The 23972-nt window shown below is 46.9% G+C and overlaps 1 protein-coding gene across 2 annotated transcripts in view; it reads right to left on the bottom strand.

Annotated features, from left to right (window-relative positions):
* The window catches only part of LOC140716935 (complement C4-A-like), a 124667-nt gene that overhangs the window by 88454 nt on the left and 12241 nt on the right, over positions 1–23972 (bottom strand). Inside the window, exons 6-12 of one of the 2 annotated variants that reach the window (XM_073030077.1) lie at positions 23887–23969; positions 21194–21281; positions 13544–13649; positions 9220–9346; positions 7591–7706; positions 4207–4350; positions 1813–2010 (exon numbers count right to left, since the gene is read on the bottom strand). In XM_073030077.1, the coding sequence (XP_072886178.1) occupies positions 1813–2010; positions 4207–4350; positions 7591–7706; positions 9220–9346; positions 13544–13649; positions 21194–21281; positions 23887–23969 (862 nt within the window). Of the gene's footprint in view, positions 1–1812; positions 2011–4206; positions 4351–7590; positions 7707–9219; positions 9347–13543; positions 13650–21193; positions 21282–21422; positions 21471–23886; positions 23970–23972 lie in introns of those variants that run through there. The other variant, XM_073030087.1, reaches the window with a different exon arrangement.

Below are 23972 nucleotides of genomic sequence, written 5' to 3'. Positions count from 1 at the left end.
TGGAATTTAGAATGATGGGGGGGGGGGGGGGGGAGGTGCAATCTCATTGAAACCTTTGAATGTTGAAAGGCCTCGACAAGAGGGCATAGCCTCAGGATAGATGAGCGTGCATTTAAAATACAGATGCTAAGAAATTTCTTTAGCCAGAGGTGGTGAATTGTGGAATTTGTTACCACAGGGAGCTGTGAAGGCCGGGCCTTTGGGTGTATTTAAGGCAGAGCTTGATAAGACTCTTGATCAGACACGCCGGCAAATTTACGGGTTGAAGACCGGGGAGTGGGGCTGAGGAGGGAAAAAAGGGGGTCAGCCATGATTCAATGGCAGAGCAGATTCAATGGGCCAAATGGCCTAATTCTGCTCCTATGTCTTATTATCTTATGGACAAGTTAGATTGTGACATCAACAGTCCATCTCATCACATAAGACATCAATTCAATAGCGGGACAGAAGTTGTTATTGCGCCTGGTGTCATGTGCTTTCAGGCTCTTCTATCTTCTGTCCGATGGGATGAGTGGAAGTGGAAGAGGTCATTGATTATATTGACAGTAAGATGTGTAGACAGAGTCCATGGAGAGAACGCTGGTTTCCATGATGTGCTGAGCTGTGAACAAAACTCTCTGCAGTTCATTGTGGTCACGCCAGAGGAGGGGTTTGGATGGTGTCTGTCGACAGCTGGCTCCCACCTACCTAGATTAGAGAAATGGCATGGTCTTGGGCCAAGAGACACTTCTTGAACAAAACAAAATTACCACATCTGAAAATTTGAAATGAAAACCCTGTGTGCCAAAAATACTCTACTGATCAGGCAGCATCTGTGGAGGGTGAGGCAGTAAATGACCCAGATGTAGAACCCTTCATCCGACTGTGGAGTAAAACAAAGTATTTAGTGAGATGGATTGGTTTGAGCGAACGGAACATCACCAATAATGTGAGACCAAGTGGGTTCATGTCACAGTACAAGAAGCAGTCGGGATCAGATTAAGCTTTGTCTGTGCAATATGTTGTAAATAGTAACACAGGCCCCAACTCCAGATGGAGATAAAGAAAAACTGAACCAACATTAGTACAAGTAATGTTGTTTTCTGGAAGTGGACACACCGATAGACAGGGTGGAAAAGAAGGCATTTGGCATGCTGGCCTTCATGACTCAGGGCATTGAGTATAAATGTTGGGAGGTCATGGTGCAGTGGTACAAGATGTTGGTAAGCTTCTACTTGGAAAACCGTGTTCAGCTTTGGTCATTCTGCTATACAAAAGTTTGTTATTAAGCTAGAAAGAGTGCAGAAGAGATTTACAAGGATGTTGCCGGGGTTGAGCAGGCTAGGACTAAAGAATAGGAAAATGTTTGGTAATCTTATAGAGAGGTGTAAAACCCTGAGGGGCAAAGATTGACCCAGGGTTTTTCCCCCCGCAGGATTAGGGATTAAAGAACTAGAGGCATGAGTTTATGGTGAGAGGGGTAAGATTTCATGGGAACTCAAGGGGCAACTTTTTCCCCCAGAGGATAGTCAGGTCATGGTTGAGGCAGATATATTCATGACATTGACAAGACACTTGGACATGTAGGCCAAACACAGGCAGGTTGGGCATCTTGTTCAGCATGGATGTTGGACTGAAGGGCTTGTCTCTGTAGGGTAAAACTCTATGAATCTAGGACTGTAACTCAATTTATAAGTACCGAGAACTGAATTTTTTCTCACTTCAGAGTCAGCTGGATCTGCTAAGCATTTTGAAAACGTTCTGCTTTTACCTTTAACTTACAGCATCTACGATTCTCTGGTTTCACCTGATCTTGGGAGAGAGTTTACGTACAATGTAATAATAGGAGTCAATCCTTGCGTCATTCTGCTCCGTGAAGGCCCGGAACTCGATATCCAGCTTCTGCCCTGCCTTCAGGATGGTGTGAGGAGCGCTGATCTGGAGGTAGCTCCTGCTGGGAGACTGATACATCTGAGCTGTCACTCTTCCCTCTCGGATTTCCTTGCCAAGAGTTCCCTCTCCAGCTGTCACCTGAACAAAGCACATATGCAGTGTCAAATGCCAGAGTAAAGTTATTCCTGGCTGGGATACCTTTATGAGATGAGTTGGTTACCAATCTCCATATCTGATAATAAAGATCCACATCCTTTGTGGTCTCCACGCAGTGAACTAAACACACATGGTTTACAACAGAAGCTCAGCATTGTCAGTGGTGCAGAGTATCTCCATACCTGGGCCTTTTGACCAGATCCAATCCCACCTAGTTAAAGTTTATTGCTGTCAGAAGTATCCACACACACAGGGTACAAGTGCCATAAAACTAGTCTTTCACAGCAGCATCACAGTACATTACAGAATGAAACTGGTAAATTGCATTATTACTGTACTTGTACTAAGGTACAGTGAAAAACGTAGTTAAGTTTGTCGTCCTTACAGATCATTTCATTATAACAGAGCATTGAGCAAAATATAGCAAGGCAGAATGAAGTGTTACGTTACAGTGCAGGTCTCAAGAGGACCACAACCTTGCCGTTGGGTTTGGAGGTTTGCGTGCCTCAGTGACCCGGAGAGCTACATTGGCTGGAGTCAGGGCTTTATGCTTTGGTTCTTGGTAGGCACACCATTGCCGAACAGGTCAAAGGGGTAGAGGATAGACTAAGAGTGGTCCACCGGCCCTCCAGGTTTGGGGTTGAGCTCAGGGCTAGCAACCCTGACTGGGAAAACAAAACTGTTACAGAAACAGCAATAAAGGATCCTTCTCCACCCAGGACTTGCATGACTGACGGGAGTGAAGACTGAGATGCTGCTGACGTGATGAGGGAAACCCTGAGCACCACCGGAGTTGGAGGACCTTCACTGCTGCCCGAAACACAGCAGCGTAATGGGCAGTGAGTGTGCAAATCACAACTGGGTAGATTGTGAGGTCGAGTCCATCTTAACGTATTAGGTGACCGGTCAATAATCTATTAACAGTGAGACAGAAGCTGACCTCGAGTCTGAAGGTACATGCAGTCAGGCTTTTGTACCTCATGCCTGATGGGAGAGAGGAGAAGAGAAACACCTGGGGGGTGAGGGTTCTTTACTGAGGCAGCATAAAGTGTCACCGGAGTTTGCACTCACAGGTAAAGCTGTGCCTCATTTGGAAGAACTGTTTAGGGCCCTGAGTGGCGTTGAGGGAGGAGGTATGGCCCTTACCACGGTTGCAGTCATCTATTGCAATGAGTGCTTCTGGTATGGCTTCTACATCAACGAGACCCAACACAGATTGGGGGAACTACTTTTCCGAGTACTTTCACTTAGCCCACCACAACAGCCAGGATCTCTGGGTGGCCACCCATTTCAATTTGACTTCCCATTCCCATTCCAGCATGTCTGTCCATGGCCTTTCCTACTGCCGCAATGAGGCCAGACATAGGTTAGAGGAGCAACACCTCATATTCTGACTTCGTCTCCAGCCTGACGGCATCAAGATCACTTTCACAACGTTCCAGATACACACTCCATTCTGTTTTCCTTTCACCCCCTTTCCCCACTTAGTTTTCCCTCATTCCTTTGCCCCCTTCACCCCTTCTCTTCCCTTCCCCACCCTCATGTCTGGCCTATCAACTTCCTTTGGCTCCCCCACCTCCTTCCTTTCATTCCGTATCTTCTATCCTCTCCAATCAGATTCCCTCTTCTTCAGCCTACACCTCTGTCACCTATCACCTCTAATATCATTCCCTTTCTATAAGACCATTAGTTCACAAGATATCGGAGCAGAATTAGGCTATAGGACCCATTATGTCTGCTCCACCACTTCAACCCCTCTACCATCCCCCTATCATCTCTCCTCACCTGAACTCACCTGTCCCCTGCCAGCTTGAGGGATATGGGCCAAACACAGGCAATAGGGACTCACTGGGATGGGACTCTTCGTTGGCATGGACCAGAGGGCCAAGGGAACTGCTTCTCTGCTGTATGACTATGTGTAAGTCTGCTCTATGGTCATTCCTGTTCTATTCGGTACCGAGCTGGTAAATTGGGATACGTTTTGCAAGTATGCGGGATTAGTACCAATGGGTGCCATTAGTCAATATGGATGTGTTGAGCCAAATGGCCGATATCCATCCTGTATGATTCTGTGACTCTTGTCTCCAAAAGCACAGCTCTGTTCTTGCTGAAGGATCCCTGCACCAGATAGATCAGTCACTCCATCCATCTCGCAGTGGCCCAATCCAGAAGTGTTACCTTCAAGCTGAGGATGCTTGCATTGGCTGGGGCTTTGTTCTCAATGACTGCAAGCCCCTGTTGATCAGTAGTCACAGCGGGACCTTCTTCCACCTTCACAGGTACGTTAACAGCTGGCGTCCCATCAGGGTATGTCACAGTCACCTATCGGATTTAAATTCAGGTTAGTTTATCATCATATACACAGGGATGCAATAAAATTCCTTGCTCGTATGAAGGTCACAGAGTAAATGGTAACAATTATTATTTTAAATAAAGTAAACTTGATTCATAATGAAGTTTTACCAGGATGCTACCACGTTTAGAGGGCATGTGCTATCACGAGAGGCTGGATGAACTTGGCCTGTTTTCTCTGGAGTGCCAGAGGCTGAGGGAAAACCTGATAGAGGTTTACAAAAGTATGAAAAGCATAGATAGAATGGACTGAGAGTATCTGTTTCCCAGGGTTGAAATGCCTGATACCAGACAGCATGCCTTTAGCATGAGGGGGTAGATTCAAGGGGGATATATGAAAGGTAAATTTTTCACTCAGAGAGTCATGAACGCCTGCCATCTGCTGCCCGGCATGGTGGTAGAGGCAAATACATTGGGGGCTTTTAGGAGCCGTTTGGACAGGCACATGGATACAAGGAAGATGGTGGGACATGCACATGGTGTAGGTAGCAGGGATTAGTGTTTGGGTGTTTCTGGGTTCAGCACAACATTGTGCTGTACTGAAATTATTTTCAAGAACAAAGCGCCCAGTGCCTTTTCATTCTTTGCATTCGTAGTTGCTGCTTTCCGTACTGTCATATTACATTCATACCCAGTCATAACACAGCTGTCGCTCATGTGGCACTCCAGGGTGGGGTACCACCACAACAATCGAAGGCTTCCTACCCAACCCGGCCCTCCCTCTCCAGGAGCAGAAGAGCCCTGCACTGTGGTCCTTCCCCGCTGAGCCCTTGCAGCGGCTGCCCCGAGCTTCAGTGTGTCCCTCTGTCTTTACTGGCAAGCCCTGCCGCGTCCTGTTCATCAGCTGTGGCACAGAGTACAAGAGCTGGGCTGTCACGGTACAGCTGGTGAGGCCTCACGTGAAGCAGCAGGTGTGGTTCTGGCTGCCCAGTTATAGGAAGGGTGTGACTGAGCCTGAGGGGATGCACAAAGGATGTTGTCGGGTCTGGAGGTATTGAGTTATCGAGAGACTGGGTAGTTTGAGGTGCTTCTCTCTGGATCGAAGGAGGCTGAGGTTTATGGAAGCTTGAAAGGCAGAGATAAAATTAGTGGTCACTGATCATTTTGCCAAGCTAAAGAAGTCTAAAGCTAGAGGCCAACAGGAGGAAATCTGCAGATGCTGGAAATTCAAACAACACACACAAAATGCTGGTGGAACACAGCAGGCCAGGCAGCATCTATAGGGAGGAGCACTGATGACGTTTTGGGCTGAGACCCTTCGTCAGGACTAACGAAGTCCTGACGAAGGGTCTCGGCCTGGAACGTCGACAGTACTCCTCCTTATAGATGCTGCCTGGCCTGCTGTGTTCCACCAGCACATTGTGTGTGTTGTTTAAAGCTAGAGGCCGTAGGTTTAAGGTAAGAAGGGAAAGATTTAAAGGGGACACAAGGGGCAACTTTTCCCACACAGTGGGTGGTGGGTACTTGGAAAGAACCACCAGCGGAAGTGGTAGAGGTGGGTAAAATTATACCATTTACAAGATATTTGAACAGGTACAAAAATCAATGAGCAAAATATCTTGTCACTTAGGAAGAGGTAACCAATCCTCCTACTAAATGCTAGAACTAAAATATAAAAGCAATGATGTAATGCTGAGTAAGGCACTGGTAGGCCTCACAGAGTATTGTGAAGAGTTTTGGGCCCCTTATCTTAGAAAGGATGTGCTGACACTGGAGAGGGTTCAAAGGATGTTCACAACAATGATTCCAGAACTGAACAGCTTGTCTGGGCCTGTATTCATTAAAATTCAGAAGAATAAAGGGTGACCTCATTGATACCTATCAAATGATGAAAGGCCTTGATAGAGTGAATGTGGAGAGGACATTTCCTGTGGTGGGAGAATTTAAGACCAGAAGACACAGCTTCAGATTAGAGGGTCATCCTTTTAAAATGGAGATGAGGAGGAATTTCTTTAGCCAGAGAGTGGTGAATCTGTGGAATTCATTGCCACAGGCAGCTGTGCAGGCCAATCTTAATGTATATTTAAGGCAGAAGTTGATAGATTCTTGATTGGTCAAGACATGAAAGGATAGGAGGGCATTGGGGGAAGGCAGGAGATCGGTGGGGGGGGGTGAGAGAAAATGACAGAGCAGATTCGATGGGCCAAATGGTCTAAATCTGCCACTGTATCTTATGGTCTTAAATACTGCAGATGCAGGCTTACTCAGCCGTCGGGAAGCAACTGTGGGGAGTTAAAGTTTCAGGAAAGTACATCATAAGAAGTAGGAACAGAATTAGGGCACTCAGCTGATCGCGTCTGCCCATTCAATCCCAGCTGTTTATTATCCCTCATCAGACCATTTTCCTGCCTTCCCCCGTAACATTTGCCTCTCTTACCAATCAAGAACGATCAAGCTTCACTTTAAACAGACACAAGTTGGGCTTCCACAGCTGTCTTTGACAATGAATGCGAAAGATTCACCACCCTCTGATGAGAGAAATTCCATCTTATCTCTGTCCTAAAGGGACATATTCTGAAACTCTGTCCTCTAAGCATAGATTCCCCCACAACAGGAAGTATCTGTTCTGTGCTGGAACACTAAATAATTTTTTTTTTAAATAATCCTCTCCACAATCTCAGCCTTTCAATATGACAGAAATATTAACTGTGTTTTTCTTCCCATGCTTTTGCTTGACCTGGTCTTTTTAATTTTAATTTACATTAACTCTGTTCTTCTTTCTCCCGGAGTGTTTCCAGCACGTTTTGTTTTCATCTCAGACCTCCAGCATTTCTATTTTCCTTTAAATTCCATTTTGAGAAATTCTTAATACTGAATTTCTAATATCAGCTCAGTCATCCAAATCCTGTAAGACTGCCCCTGAATGAGGTAGCTGTGAACAAATTGGAACATGCCCAAGACACTTCTGTTTGTTGCAAGAATATTAACCAGCGAGTTAAATGGAAAATCCACAACCACATACAGTATGCTTCGAAAAACTCAGCAACTGGTGTGATTAACCTAACTCACCTGATTATAATGTGCACAAGATTGCAACGGGTACATCATCAGGATGAAGAGTCCCAGTGAAAGCAAAGATTTGATGGAACGAGGGGTCAGTCTCAGCCCCAGCTCCCTCCATCCCACCTGCCTCCAACAACCCTCCCCAAACCTCATGGCTTCCAGGTGCATTCCCAAACACACCACACCCTCCGAACCCCGTTTACGTACCACTACTTGGAAGCGGGTCTTGGGTACAAATTGGCGGGCTGTTTTCGACAGGTCCAGCATGTACGGCGAGGACACAAATCGGATGCTGGTCAGCTCAGTCTCTTCCATCACATCACCTGTACAAAGGTGGAGATTGCACAGGTTACAGGGGCCGTGGCAGAGGCAGTTACACGACCTCATACCACTATAAACACATTAGACTACAATCACATATCATTATCGATGTACATCAATAAAATGCACGGTGTTATAACCACGTCATGATATCTGCTGTCGATATAGCCACATATCATTGTAATAATGTGTCTCTGTAACTATGCATTCCCACTGTATTTGGACTGTATACTCCCATTGCTGTAACACTTACCCTCATGCCATGAACCCCCATGAGTGTAACTGCGTCCCCCTACCGAGATTACCCTAATCTTTGCAACCCACCCGTCACTGTCACTGCCCATCAGTACGTCCCCCTACCATGAACCATGAATTTTCAAAGCCACCACCAACCCCCCCCCCCCCCCGCCCCATCACCGTGACCGCCCAGCACTGTAAATTCTTATCACTGCAACCACAATCTGTGCAAATATTCAGTTAGTTGGCTGAGCATCGAGTGTGTGGCACACCTGCACGGAGCAAGGGCGGTGGGAGGATATAGCACACGAGTGTGTGACGCTCTCGGTCCTAGACAGTCAGTCACTGCCTCCCCACTACTTTCGAACAATGTCATGCGAAGGAGGGGCCAGGAGCCAGTTTACACCATCGTTCAATTTCTCCTGGAGTAATCTCCCCTCCTCAGAATCACATTTATTATCACGGACATGTCATGTAGTGAAATTCCTTGTTTTTCAGCAGCAGTACAATGTAATACACAAAAAAACTATAAATTACAATGGGATTTATATATTTTCAAAACAGAATTAAATTAGCTAAATGGTGCAAAAAGAGAGCAAAAGTAGTGAGGTTATGTTCATGGGTCCACAACAAGGCTGTAGGATGTGTTGGCCTCACTGACAGGGCAGGCAGTGGTTCAACGTCTCAATTCAGAATTATCTCTGGGGCAAGAGGCATGGCCACCTGTCCCCTGGTGACCAATAGGGATGGCAACTCATGCCCTGGTGACCAACAGGGATGACGACCCGAGCCCTGGTGACCAATAGGGATGACGACCCGAGTCCTGGTGACCAATAGGGATGATGACCCAAGCCCTAGTGACCAATAGGGATGGCGACCCGTGCCCTGGTGACCAATAGGGATGACGACCCGAGCCCTGGTGACCAATAGGGATGACGACCTGAGTCCTGGTGACCAATAGGGATGACGACCCGAGTCCTGGTGACCAATAGGGATGACGACCCAAGCCCTAGTGACCAATAGGGATGGCGACCCGTGCCCTGGTGACCAACAGGGATGACGACCCGAGCCCTGGTGACCAATAGGGATGGCAACCCGTGCCCTAGTGACCAAGAGGGCTGCCAAATAACTGTGCCACTTGTGACTCTTTCTCATTGCTTCGATTAAGCACTTCAGCTGACTTCCAGGTGTACGGGGAAAGCCCAGGAAGACTTAGCTGAACCTTGGGGCTCGAAGAAATGAAAAACCGTAACATCAGAAGACCCCACTCATACTTACTGCCGAGCTCCACTACTGTCACTCCCATGTAGAGGTTCATCCCCAGCAGGTTGTCCCTGGATAACAGGCCAGATTTTGTCAGTAGGTCATTCGTGTCCAGGTAGGAACTGGCCACTCCTGCTGTCACCTGGAAGTGAGGATAAAGACAAAGTTGGAGGAAGATACAGAAGGAAAATTTGGCCCATTGACTCTGCTTCTACCACCTATTTACATAATCTTAGGTAAAGCCCATTTTATTCTCCTCACATTCCCAATCACTCCCTTACCCCCCCACCCCACTTCCAGATTATACCACTCAGCAGCAGTTTACAGCGACTGACCCCCATCTTTGGAATGTGGGAGGAAGCTGGAACACACACACACACACACACACACACACACACACACACACACACACACACACACACACACACACACACACACACACACACACACACACACACACACACACACACACACACACACACACACACACACACACACACACACACACACACACACACACACACACACACACACAGCCGGACTTCGGAATCGAACTCAGGTTCTCCGGAGATGTAAGGTAACACTCTACTAGTCTGAGCAATGAATCAGACTTGTACCCTGCTGATGATGTGCTGTTGCAGTAGTAATCCAGCTCAATACAAGAGGAAGCACACAATCAGACAATTGATATACACTCAGTGGCCACTTTATTCTGTACACTTTCTCATTAAAGGTAAATCTCTAATCAGCCAATCATGTGGCAGCATCTCAATGCATAAATGATCAAGAGGTTCATACAAAAAACACAGAAAACCTACAGCACAATACAGGCCGTTTGGCCCACAAAGCTATGCTGAACATGTCCTTACCTTAGAGATTAATAGGGTTACCCATAGCCCTCTATTTTTCTAAGCTCCATGTACCTATCCAGGAGTCTCTTAGAAGACCCTATCATATCCAACTCCACCACCGTCACTGGCAGCCCATTCCACGCACTCACCACTCTCTGCGTAAAAAACTTATCCCTGACATCTCCTCTATTCAGCTGTTGTTCTGACCAAATATCAGAATGCAGGAAGAAATGTGATCAAAGTAACTTTGAACATTGTTGGTGCCAGATGTGGTAGTTTAAATATCTCAGAAACTGCAATCTCCTGGGATTTTCATGCACAAAAATCTCTAGCATTTACAGAGTTTGCAAAAAGCAAAAATATCCAGTGAGAGGCAGTTCTGTGAGCAAAAGTGCCTTGTTCATGAGAGAGGTCAGAGGAGAATGGCCAGACTGGTTCAAGCTAACAGGAAGTCAAAAATAACTCAAATACCCTTACATTACAATAGCGGTGTGCCAAAGGGCATCTCTGGACGCACAACACATCAAACCTTGAAGTGGACAGGATACATCAACGGAAGACCACAAACATACACTCAGTGACCACTTGATCAGGTACTGGAGGTACCCAGTAAAGTGGCCACTGAGTGTCTATCCTTACACAGACAAGTTGCTTGAGGAAATTAATGGGTCAGAAGGAATTTAGGAGAAGACAATGGTGCCTAACAGCGACTCCTTTGCTTGCATCTTCGGAAACAGCTCGACTTCCATCCTTAATATCTCCCTTTCCCTTTCAGGGTTCTTTTGAAGACTCTGACCTGGAGTTACACGCTGACTTCGGTTCTTTGCAGGAATGCAACCAGCTCTTGGGGTTTCACAACTGGTTGTTATTCGATATGCCAAGGATGCAGCCTGAGAGATTAGCTGGCCTTTGGATTCCCAGGATCTTGTAGCTCTGGAGACAGGTGGAGCCGGTGTCCCGGCAGGAAATCAGTGTGTCATGGGAGACTGAAGTTCTCTGGCTGTGCGCCCAGAGACCCGAGATCTTGGGGCACAGAGCATGGAAAAAGTAACGCAATGGACTTTTAACATCATAAACTAATGAGTTGTTTGTTATGTCTCCCCTCTTGCTGTGAAACAGAGACACCTCCTTCTCCCTTATTAGGGGGAGAGAGAGCCTGTGGTATGTCGAATGCCGGGTGAAACACGTAGTCTTTGGGGTAACTGCAAGACTGGGTCTTTGCTATTGCTTTGCTCATGCCTGAGTGCTCACAGGAAGTGCTGATGCTTGCTTTTTTTTGCCAGTGGGGGGAGGGGGGATCGTTGCTTGCTGCCGCTTATGCATGGGAGGGAAGAGCTGGGGGTGGGCTGTGGGGTTCTCGCATTTAACTGTCATTCATTCTTTGGGGCACTCCTCTGTTTTCATGGATGCTTGTAAAGTAAAAGCATTTCAGGATGTATATTGTATACATTTTTCTGACATTAAATGTACCTTTGAAACCTTTGACCTGTGGAGAGAAATGGGCAGTCGATGTTTCAGGCCCAGAATCTTCACCTGGGCTGAAAGATAGAGGGAGATGGCCAGTGAGGAAAAGGGGTGGAGGAGAGATGGTAGGCTAGAGGTGGATCCAGGTAAGGTGGGGTAATCGGAAGATGGAGAAGAGGGAATGGAGATAGCGACAGAGGCTGGGAGATGAGAGGCAGAGGTGACACAGGGCTGAAGATGATGGAAACTCATTGGAAAAGAATGTGGACCATGGGATCAAGTGAGGAAGGTGGGAAGGAGGAGCCAATGGTGTGAAGATACTATCCCGAGGATTATAACTGAACTCTTCTAAGACAGAATAGTTGAAGCAAGATTTTTTGCATAATATGGAGAATTAAGGGTTATGGAAAACAGGCAGTAAGTAGAGCTGAGTCCATGGCCAGATCAGCCATGATTTATTGAATCGACGGGCCAGATGGCTCACTCCTTGTCCTATTCCTTATAACCTTATGTTATGTAAACGTTGCTTGCAGCAGCTTCACAGGATTTGGCTCCCTTCCCTAATGTAGGATATACCAGCCTTGGAGGCAGTCTAAAGGAGATTCACCAGGATAATTCCTGGGATCAGAGTGTTGTCCTATTGAGAAGGAATAGGCAGATTGGGTGCACACTCTGAGGTCCTTTGGAGTATGCAGGCCTCTCCTTCATATGTTCTACCAGTCTGTTGTTGCCAGTACAGTCTTCTATGCGGTGGTGTGCTGGGGCAATGGCATCAACATGGGTGATGCCAACAGGCTCAAAAACTGATTAGAAATGCTGGCTCTGTTATAGGAGTCAAACTGGACACACTGGAGGCTGTGGTGGAACAAAGGACCCTACAGAAATTCCTGGCAATTCTGGACAATGTTTCTCACCCTCTGCATGCCACCTTGGCTGAACAGAGGAGTACTTTCAGTAGCAGACTAAGACTGTTCCGAGAAGAGCTATATGAGGTCATTCTTACCCTCAGTCATTAGGCTCTATGAGTCAACTTGTAGCAGGGAAGTGATGACCCCTCATACTAGACTGTTGAAAGTAACTTACATTTTCTTTTATTTATTCTTACTTTTCTTCTAATATTTGTACATCTGTAAACTTGTAATGCTACTGTGACACTGTAATTTCCTTTGGGATCAATAAAGTGTCTGTCTATCTATATTCCTCGTTTAGGAGAGTGATCTTATTCTGAAGTACAAGTTTCTGAGTTTTTGAGAGGGTAGATGGTGGGAGAGTGTTCAATGAGTGGACAAAGTTGCAAGATTAAGAGCAGTCTTTAACCAGAGAGTGATAGTCTCTTAGAACATAACAACATAAATACTCAGAACGTGGCAAGTGAAGAGTAGATTATTGAGAATATTTAAAATGGAGGTGGTTGGTTTTTGAAAGATTGGTGGAGATTGAGGTCAGTGGAGAACTGGTACAGAAGAGGAGATGAAACTTGAGACTGATCAGCCGTGATTACCTTCAGAAAGATGGGGCAGGCGTGAGGGGCTGAGTGGCCTCCTGCTGTTCCTATTTTCTCATTTTCCTATGCACACACTCAGGCAATGGGGTTGGGGGGGAGGCCGAGCTACAAGCTCACTGAGTCAATAGAAGATTGGTCTTACACTTAACATCTGCAAGACAGAGGTCCTCTGTAGACCGAGCTCGCTCTGCCACACTGGGACCACTTCTCGAACCTCAGGAGCCACTGCCCAGGTAAAGGCAAACATCAAAGCTGAAATTCTGTCCCACCTTCCTTTGAATAAACGGGTGTTTAAAGGTCTGGCATAATCTCATGGTCTCCATCTCCTCTTGTACATTCCTTGTAAGACGCCGAGATATTAAGGACTTTTAAGAGTCTCTTAGACAGACACAGAGATGAAAGCTAAACAATCAGGGGCTGGAGTTCCACAGATTCTCCTGATCTCCCACTGCTACAACAAAATTAACCCTTTATATCCAGATACCTAAATCCCATGTCAGAAGCCTTGAAATGTACTCACCGTTAATTTTCGTCCTAGGCTCCAAACGTCTGTCTTAGTGTTAACACCGTGGATGATTCCAAATCTAATATGGGCCTCTCCATTCACTGGTTCACCATACAAGTGCCTTTAAAAGATGATAGCTGAGCTTATTAGATGTTAACACAGATTTCTATACCACTTGTTCAGTAATGTGCTGGAGCGTGGCCTAGTGGATAAAGGCATCGAACTAGTAACCTGAAGGTCACTGGTTCGAGCCTCAGCTGAGGCAATGTGTTTGTGTCCTTGAGCAAGGCACTGAACAACACATTGCTCTGCGACATCACCGGTGCCAAGCTGCATGGGTCCTAGTGCCCTTCCCTTGGACAACATCGGTGGCGTGGAGAGGGGAAGGCTTGCAGCTTGGGCAACTGCCGGTCTCCCATACAACCCTGCCCAGGCCTGCGCACTGGAAACCTTCCAAGGCACAAATCCATGGTCTCACGAGACTGACGGATGCCTATATATTCAGTAATGTGATGTTTGTTACCCATTTCAAACTGCCCATGAGAAACTGGACTGAGCCGCCTCCTTGAACCACTTCAGGGAGCTGGATGGTGCACCCGCGCATCTGTATCAAACATCCTGAGGTGAGCGGAATTAGGCCATTTGGCCCGTCAAGTCTGCTCTGCCATTCCATCATGGCTGATTTATTATCCCTCACAACCCCATTCTCCTGCCTTCTCCCCATAACCTTTGATGCCCTAATTAACCAAGGACCTATCAACTGCCACGTTAAATATACCCAACATCTCGGCCTGTACAGCTGTCTGTGGCAATGAATTCCACAGAGTTGACACCCTCTGGTTGAAGGAATTTTTCGTCATCTCTGTTCTAATTGGGCATCCTTCAGTTCTGAGGATAAGCTCTCAGGTCCTAGACTCTCCCACTATAGGAAACATCCTCTCCATATCCAGTCCATCTGGGTCTTTCAATGTTCAATCAGCTTCAACGAGATCCCCCTTCAACCTTCTAAACTCTAGCGCATTCAGGCCCAGAGCTATCGAACATTTCCCATATATTAACCTTTCATTCCTGGAATTATTCTCGTTAACCTCCTCTAGACTCTCTCCAATACCACCACATCTTTTCTTAGAAAAGTGGCCAAAAACTGCTCGCAATAGTACAGGTGCTGACCAATGCCTTATAAAGCCTCATTACATCTTGCTTTTGTATTCCACCCTTCTCGAGATGAATGCTAAAATTCAGTTTGTCTTGCTTGTCACCGCCTCAACCTGCAAGTTAACTTTTAGGGAATCCCAAGCCCCTTTGTACCTCTGATTATTGAAATGTATCCCCATTTAGAAAATAGTCCGTATTTTATTCTTTCCAGCCAAGTGTATGACCATTTACTTTCCACACATGTTATTTCATCTGCCATTTCTTTGGCCTTTCCCCTAATCTGTCTAAGTCCCTCTGCACACACTCTGCTTACTCAACTCTATCTGCCCCTCCAGCCATCTTCATATTGTTCACAAACTTGGCCACAAAGCTGACAATTCGTCAAATACAACATCAAACCGTAGGTCTGAGGACCGCTGGATCCTGCTATACGTTGAGAATTAAAAGTACTGCAGGTCTACACCATCAGCGAGTTGCTCACCGGCAGAGATAATGAAGGGGCTCTGCAACACGCTGCTGCCTGAATCAATGGAGGCTTGCAGTTAAATCGTCAGTGGCTGTCATGGCCACTTTTCGTGTGATCGTAAGACCAATGTGGACACTGTTAATCTGGCATGCTGCAAGTTCGATTTGCTGATTTATTGGGTGTGAGCAGGGGCGGAAGGAGGGGGCCGAGTCCTTGGTCGTGGAGAGGACTAGGCCTGAAAGCCACGGTGTTTCCTGCTTGCAGCCATCCGGAGTGAGGGGACAAAGCTGTTGCGCCTCTCTAGGGGAAGTGTGGGCACCGAGTCGGAGCTGCCCTCCCAGGGTTTCACTCGGCAGAAGACAAGCTCTGTTGTGGCCGACTGCAGATTCTCTGGCAGCAGTCAGTGGGCTCAGGCCTCAAGCTGCAGGGTCACTTGCTTTTCGGCAGCAGGCAGAGAGACGTCTGAACCATTGCACTCTACTGGGGCGGCGTAACGCAGTTGTGGCAACCGAAGATTTGAAATGGACTCAGGGTGTCTGGACTATATACATATATATCTGTATGGTTCTGTTTTTACTAATATTCTATACATGTTTGTATATGCGAGGATTGGGCCTCAAAGCCATGGATTCGCCTAGCGGGACCAGGGTGAGCGCTGGGCCTCAAAGCCTCACTGTTGCCTAGCAGGCATCAGGGGCCAGTCGACAAAGGATATCAGTGGGCTGGGTGGGTGGGGGTGTCTGCACCTTGACCCCCTGCTAATACTATCTCATTTGGCTGTATTCTTAAGTATTCTTATATGGTTAAATGATAATTAAACCAGAATTGAATTGAATTGAATTTCATCATCTAAATCATTGACACGCAATGTGAGAAAAATCATTCCCGACACTAAACTTGCTGCACACCGCTAGTCACCAGTGGCCAACCAGAATAGGACCTCTTTATTTCTTCTATTTGCCTGCTGCCTGTCAGCCAATCTTCTATCCATGCTAGTGCCCTTCCTATAATACGATGGGCTCTTATCTTGTTAAGCAACCTCAGGTGCGGCACCTTGTCAAAGGCCTTCTGGAAATCCAAGCAAACAACATCCACTGATTCTCCTGCTTGTTATTTTCTCAAAGACTTCCAACGGATTTGTCAGGCAAGATTTCCCAATTAGGAAAATCCTGCTGATTTTGGCCTATTTTATCATATGCTTCCAAGTTCTCCAAAACCTCATCCTTAATAATATTCTTCCTCATCTTCCCAACCATGGAAGTCAGGCTAACAGGCCTATAATTTCCATTCTTCTGCCTCCCTCCCTTCTTGAAGAGTGGGGTGACATTTCCAATTTTCCAGTTTTCATGAACCATTCCAGAATCTAGTGATTCTTGAAAGATCGTTACTAATGGCTTCACAATCTCTTCAGCTACCTCTTTCAGAACCCTGGTCCAGGTGACTGATGTACCTTCAGACCCTTCAGCTTCTCAATCTCCTTCTTCTTCGTAGTAACAAAGCTCACTTCTGCCCCCTGGCACTCTGCTTGTGTCTTCCATAGTGAAGACTGGTGCAATATACTTAAGTTCCATCAAGATGGCGCTGTGTATGGCAGTCATGTTGCGAGCTCCATTCCAAATCTACAGTGTATGACTAATTTTAACAATTTTCTTAGCATTTTCTGTTCAAGTAGCTGATAGCCACATCAGATACGATAGGCTAACTCTTCTGAACATCAGGAAGACGGCATTTACCCACTATGTGCCTCCTTTCCTACACTGGGAACTCCTGCTTACACATGGGAGACTCACCTCCTACACTGCCATTACCTTGGAAGAAGCGCCAGAGGTGAGTGAGAAGGGTCGATGCCCTGGCGAGGCTGAGACGGCGTGCAAACCGGCAACCGCTCCCTAGGATAGTTCTGGCTAACATTCAGGTCCCTGGACAACAAGCTTTGTGAACGGAAAGCCAGAATCTCCTATCAGCAGGAAGCAAAGGAATGCAATGTTTTGTGCTTCATAGAGACCTGGTTGACGGAGGAGATACCGGAACAGGCCATCAAGCACTCTGGGTTCTTCCTTTTCCGGGCGGACAGGTCAAATAACCTCTCTAGGAACATGAAGGAGGAGGGGTATGCTTCATGTTCAACAATGCTTGGTGTGACCCCCAGAATGTGCATGCACTCAAGCCCTTTTGTTCCCCAGACCTGGAATACCTGGTGCTGCAGTGCAGACCCTACTGGCTGCCTAGGGAGGTCACGGCCCTTATCATCATAATGGTGTAAATTCCGCCACAGGCTGATTCTGACCTGGCTCTCAAGGAACTGTACAAGACCATAAACATGCTGGAGACTGCACACCCAGAGGCTGCCTTCATCGTCGCCGGCGACTTTAATCAAGCATCGCTGACAAAAGTCTCTCCAAAGTTTTGTCAGCACATCCAGGTGAGCACTCGTGGAGATAAGACACCTGACCACTGTTACACTCTCTTCCGCAATGCTTACATAGAAAAAGAACAGCACAGTACAGACCCTTTGGCCCACAATGCCGTAGCGAACATGTACTTCCTTTAGAAATTACCAGGGTTACCCATTGCCCTCTATTTTTCTAAGCTCTTACAAAGCTCTCTTTCGCCTAGCTTTTGAAAAATCAGACCACTCTTCGATTCTGCTTTTGCCAACGTACAGGTGGAAGCTGGAACAAGAGGTGGCCATAGTTAAAATCATCCACTGTTGGTCCGACCAACTGGCCTCCATGCTGCAGGACTGCTTTGATGACGTCGACTGGAATATCTTCCATGATGAAGATGTCTCCGAGTTCACGGATGGAGTCGCGTGTTTCATTTGGAAGTGCATCAACATCGTGGTCCCTCAGAAGCCAGTCAGGGTCTTCCCAAACCAGAAACCCTGAGGAAGCAGGGCTTACTGCGCGACATAGAGCTTATGCTGCCAGCAATCAGCTGGAGCTCAAGAAAAGTAGCTACAATCTGCGTAAAGCTATCAAGGCTGCGAAACAGCAATACAGGGACAAGGCTGAGTCAGATTTCACAACAAATAACACACGTGACTTGTGGTGAGGGCTGCATACCATCACAGACTTCAAAGCCAAATGTTGTGGTGCCGCCAACATCGCGGCCTCTCTCCCAGATGAGCTCAATCACTTTTGCGCTTGGTTCAATGTCGCTAACTCTGAACCTCCGAGGAAAGCCACCGCTACAACCTGCAACCTGGTCAGCTCTGAGGCTGAGGTACGCAGATGTTTCCAATGAGTGGACGGTCGCAAGGCTGCGGGACCAGACAACATCCCAGGGCAAGTACTCGGGATGTGCACGGCACAACTAGCAGGTGTGCTTACTGATATTTTTAATCTCTTGGGCCCTTTTCCCCCTGCACTAATTTCTCAGCCACACATTCATCTGACAGGTCATCCTATTCTTACCCTCAATGGCACGTGGCACAGGCAGCAATCAGAGAATATCACCCTGACGATCCTGCTTTTCAGCTTTCTACCCAACTCCTTATACTCTCTCTTCAGGCAGGAACCCCTCCCTTTTCCAACCTATGTCGTGGTATCAATCTGAACCTTATCTACCACCACTCTCTGCTGTTCATCCTCCTCTCTTTGAGTGCCGTGTCTTAGCCCCCTGCTCTGTGACTCTATGCTCTATGACTGTGTGGCCAAGCACAGATCCAATGCCATACACAAGTTTGCTGTTGTGGGCCAAATCAAAGGTGGTGATGAATCAGCTTGTAGGAGGGAGATTGAGAATCTGTCTGAGTGATAATAACAACAAGAACCTCCAACAACAACCTCTCACTCAATGGCAGCAAGACCCAGGAACTGATTGTAGACTTCAGGAGAGGGAAACCACAGGATCAGATGTGCAGAGGGTGAGCAACTCTAAATTCCTAGCTGTTATTATTTCAGTGGCCCTGTACTGGGCACAGCACGCAAGTGCGATTGTGAAGAAACCACGGCAGTGCTCTACTTCTTCAGGAGTTTGCAGAGATTCAGCGTGCCAGCTAAAGTGGAGCGAAGTTAAGATGGCACTAAACCCTTTCCGGGTTCTACTGAAGACCTTGACAGGCTGACTTCGGTCCTTTGTGGGAATGGGACCCGTTCTCGGGGGTTTCTGGACTGGCCGTTGTCCGGCACGACAAGGGTTCGGTCTGAGAGGCCGGCTCTACTTTGGAAGCCTAAGATCTCGGGGCTCTGGAGACAGGCAGATCGAGGGTCAGTGTCACGGCAGGACACGCATGTGTTGTCGGGGAGTCGGAAAAGTTACTGCTGTGTGCCCGAAGACCTGGGATCTTTGAGATCTTCAGACACAGAGCTCGAGAAAAGCGATGTGACTGACTTTTAACATCGCTAACCAGCAAGTTGTTAGTAATGTCTCCCTGCTCACTGGGAAAATGGAGACACCTCCTTCTTCTATTAGATCTTATTGAAACGCATAAAATTCTAAAGGGATTGGACGGGCTAGATGCAGGAAGATTGTTTCCGATGTTGGGGAAGTCCAGAACGAGGGGTCACAGTTTAAGGATAAAGGGGAAGCTTTTTAGGACTAAGATGAGGAAAAACTTCTTCACACGGACAGTGGTGAATCTGTGGAATTCTCTGCCACAGGAAACAGTTGGGGCCGGTTCATTGGCTATATTTAAGAGAGAGTTAGATATGTCCCTTGTGGCTAAAGGGATCAGGGGGTACGGAGAGAAAGCAGGTACAGGGTTCTGAGTTGGATGATCAGCCATGATCATACTGAATGGCGGTGCAGGCTCGAAGGGCCGAACAGCCTACTCCTGCACCTATTTTCTATGTTTCTCCCTTACTAGGGAGAGAGACAGAGCCTGTGGTATGTCGAATGCCGGGTGATCGAGTAGTCTTTGGGGTAACTACAAGTCTGTATCTTCGCTGTTGCTTTGCTCATGCTCGGTGGCGGTGCTGATGCTTTTTTTTTGCCGGTGGGGGGAGGGATATTGTTGCGCGCTGCTGCTTCCACGCGGGAGGGAGGGGAGCTGGGGGGGGCTCTTTGGGGTTCTGTCCATTTTTTGGGGGCACTTCTCTGTCTTCGAGGATGTTTGTGAAGATAAAGCATTTCAGGATGTATATTGTATACTCTTCTCTGACATTAAATTGAACCTTTGAATCTTTGATCTTTATCAGACTGGTGTGTAGTGAAGAGTATATTGTCTGACTGCTTTGCAGCCTGTAATGGAAACACCATGCCTTTGAACGGGAAATCCTACAAAAACTAGTGGATTTGGCCCCGTATATCACAGGTAAAGCCCTCCCAACCTTTGAGCTCACCTACATGAAGCACTGTACTAGGAAAGCAGCATCTATCATCAGGGATCCCCACCACCCAGGTCATGGTTTCTTTTCACTGCTGCCATCAGGTAGAAGGTACAAGAGCCTCAGGACTCGCATCACCAGGTTCAAAAACAGTTACTACCCCTCAACCACCAGGTTCTTGAACAAAAAGGGATAACTACACTCAACTTCACTTGTCCCATCATTGAAATGTTCCTACAACCAATGATCTCACTTTCAATGACTCCTTATCTCATTATCTCCTGTTCTCGTTGTTTATTGCTATGTATTTATATTTGCATTTACACAGTTTGTTGTCTCCTGTACTCTAGTTGATCTTTCATTGATCCTGTAATAGTTACTATTCTATAAATTTTCTGAGTATGGCCACAAGAAAATGAATCACAGGATGTGTGGATGGTGGCATATGTACTTTGTTAATAAAATTTACTTTGAACTTATCATTGAGGGGAAGGACCACAGGGGTAGTCTGCACTGGCTGCCTATTACCTCTCCCTCTCCTGACAGTCACCCAGGTACCTGGCCCCTCCAACTCCCTTTCCATCACCACCTCATTTTCCGATATGAGGTGAAGGTCATCCAGCTACCGCTCCAGTTCCTTAACACAGTCTCTAAGGAGCTGCAGCTCAATGCACTTCATGCAGATGTAGTTATCAGGGAGACCGCAGGCCAACCAAAGGCCCCCATATCTCACACTAAGAACATACACCACCTCTGGACCCATTTCACACTTACCTTGCGGTGATTCTGAACTCGAATCTCTCCCTTGTCACGAGATAGAACATTTCACTCGCTTGGACCTTGACATCGAACCTGGGAAGAACTACAAGAGAAACATGGTTACATTTCAACCAATGAATGGCATGCAAGCAAATCATCTGCTATGCACGCAACGCCTGCAGATCGTCATCACTATCGTCCCCTCAGTACTAATCAACAAGCTTCAAAACCTGGGCCTCTGTACCTCCCTTTGCAACTGGATCCTCGTCCTCCTCATCAGGAGATCACATTCAACACAGATCAGGAACCACATCTCCTCCTTGCTGACAATCAACACAGGGTCACCGAAAGAATGTTCGCTTAGCGTGCTGCACTACTCTTTCTACTCTCATGACTGTATGGCAAGGCATAGTGCAAACATCATCGCCGATGACACAGCTATTGTTGGCAGAGTCACCAACTACTGGTGGTGACGAGGAGGCATACGGGAATAAGGCAGATCGGCTGGTTGAGTGCTGTCGCAACAATTATCATCTTATCTTCCATATGCTGATATAACACTGCAAAATAGTCTCTTATCTTGCTGTCTGTTTGGTTTTGGGCTCTGTAAATATTTGGCAGTGTTGCAAACGTACTTGCATACAGGCTGTTACGCTGCTGGCATTTAGGGCAGTAACCAAGGCCTTCCATCTAATTTTGAGTTGCACACAAGTGTAGAAGGATTCTTCATTACTGTTTCTGTAACAAATTTTGTTTTACCAGTCAGGGTGTTTAGCCCTGAACTCAACCCCTGAACCTGGAGGACCAAGGGATCACTCTCATTCTGACCTCTACCCTTTGACCTGTTTGGTATGGGCGACCCTACCAAGAGGCAAAGCATAAAGCCCCGACTCCAGATCACTGAGGCACACAAGCCCCCAAATGCTACTGCAAGGTTGTGGTCCTCTTGGAGGCCAGAGTAGCAAAGGATTTGTCTTATCATTATTGGTTCCGTCCAGCTTGATTAGAGTTGAAGAAATTGCCAAACAGCTGTAGTATTTGACTGAGAGTCACCTTTATCAGGCTTGGGAAGGGAAGAGGAAGAACAGCGCAGTGGTGCAGTGGGTAGAGCAGCTGCCTCATGGCTTCAGAGTCCCAGGTTCAATCCCAGCTCCCAGCACTGTCGATGTGTGGGGGTTTGCACATTCTCCCCATGACTGCGTGGGTTCCTGAGTGCTCCGGTTTCCTCCCACAACACAGGAAAGCTGTGTCAACCTGGTAATGTAATGCTGTCAGAGTTACAGAGAGATACAGCATGAAAACAGGTCCTTCAGACCATCCAGAGGCTGAACATCAATCCACCCATTTACACTTCTTCCATCTTTATTCTCCCCACATTCAGTCCCCCTGCCCAACTGTCAAATTCCATCACTCGCCAATGTACCAGGGTGAATTTAGAGCAATAATTAACATACCAACCCACATGTCTTTGAGACGTGGGGAAGAAACTGGAGCAAGCAGGGGAAACTCACACAGTCACAAGGAAAGCGTGCCAACTGCAAGCACAGACATCACCGGAGGGTAGGAGACATGAGGCAGCAGTTCTAGCTGCTACACCACAGAGCTTTCCTTCTTTACACAACAAAGGCATGGAAGGTATCTTCACCATAAAGAACCAGAGATCCAGGGTGGCCCTCCCCTTCAGACTTCCTAAAGAGACTAAAGAGATTCGGCATGTCCCGATTAACCCTCAGCAGCTCCATCACAGAAGCCAACTTCTCCTCCATGGATCCTGTCCACAATTCTTGCTGCCTCAGCAAAACAGCCACCGCAGTGAAAGACACCAGCCACCCTGGTCATTCTCATTTCTCCCATTTTCCACCAGGCAAAAGCCTGAAAGAACACACGAACAACCTCAAGAACAGCTCCTATCCTGCTGTTATAACACTATGAAATGTCCCTTAGTACATTAAGGTGGAATCTTGACTTCTCAGCCTTCCTCATCATAGTCTTTGTACCTTATTGTCCATCTTGCAATTTCTCAGGTGCTCATGTACACCTGCTTATTAGTGCAAATATCTAATCAACCAATCAAGTGGCAGCAACACAATGCATAAAAGCATGCAGACATGTTCAGCTGTTCTCCAGACCAAACATCAGAGTGGGCAAGAAAAGTGATCATGGTGATTGTTGGTGCCAGATGGGGTGACTTGAGCATCTCGGAAACTTCTGATCTCCTGAGATTTTCAGGCATTACAATCTTTAGAGCTTAAAGAGAATGGTGCAGAAAAAAGAACATCCAGTTCTGTGAGTGAAAACACCTTGTTAATGAGAGAGGTCAGATGAGAACAGCCAGACCAGTTTAAGCTGACAGGAAGCAGACAGTAGCTCAAATAACTACACATTATAACATTAGAGCATCTCTGAATGGGCTCCAGTAGAAGACCACAAACATACATTGAGTGGCCACTGTTTTTGGCAAAGGAGGTATCCAATAAAGTTGCCTCTGAGTATATATTCTGCATAGGTGCTTTTCCTTTGTGTGACCTCAGTGCACCGATGTGCTAAAATGATCTGCATGAAGGGCAGGCAACACGAAGGTTATTTCATTGCACCTCATTACTATGACAGTAATAAACAAGTCTGCTTCTCATGGCATTGAGAATGAACAACGTTTCACGCTGCTTACTGAACAAGCATGAATTGGCAGAGTCTCACCAAGCACTCACCAAATTCCTTCACTTCAAACTCCGCCGTCACTTTGGACATGGGTGCATCCGCAAACTGGGCCTCAATTCGCCACGTTCCCGGTCTT

This window comes from Hemitrygon akajei, chromosome 2 (assembly GCF_048418815.1).
Source record: "Hemitrygon akajei chromosome 2, sHemAka1.3, whole genome shotgun sequence".
Taxonomy (NCBI): Eukaryota; Metazoa; Chordata; class Chondrichthyes; order Myliobatiformes; family Dasyatidae; genus Hemitrygon; species Hemitrygon akajei.
Note: the sequence above shows the minus strand (reverse complement) of the source record. Positions and strands in the feature narration are given on the sequence as shown.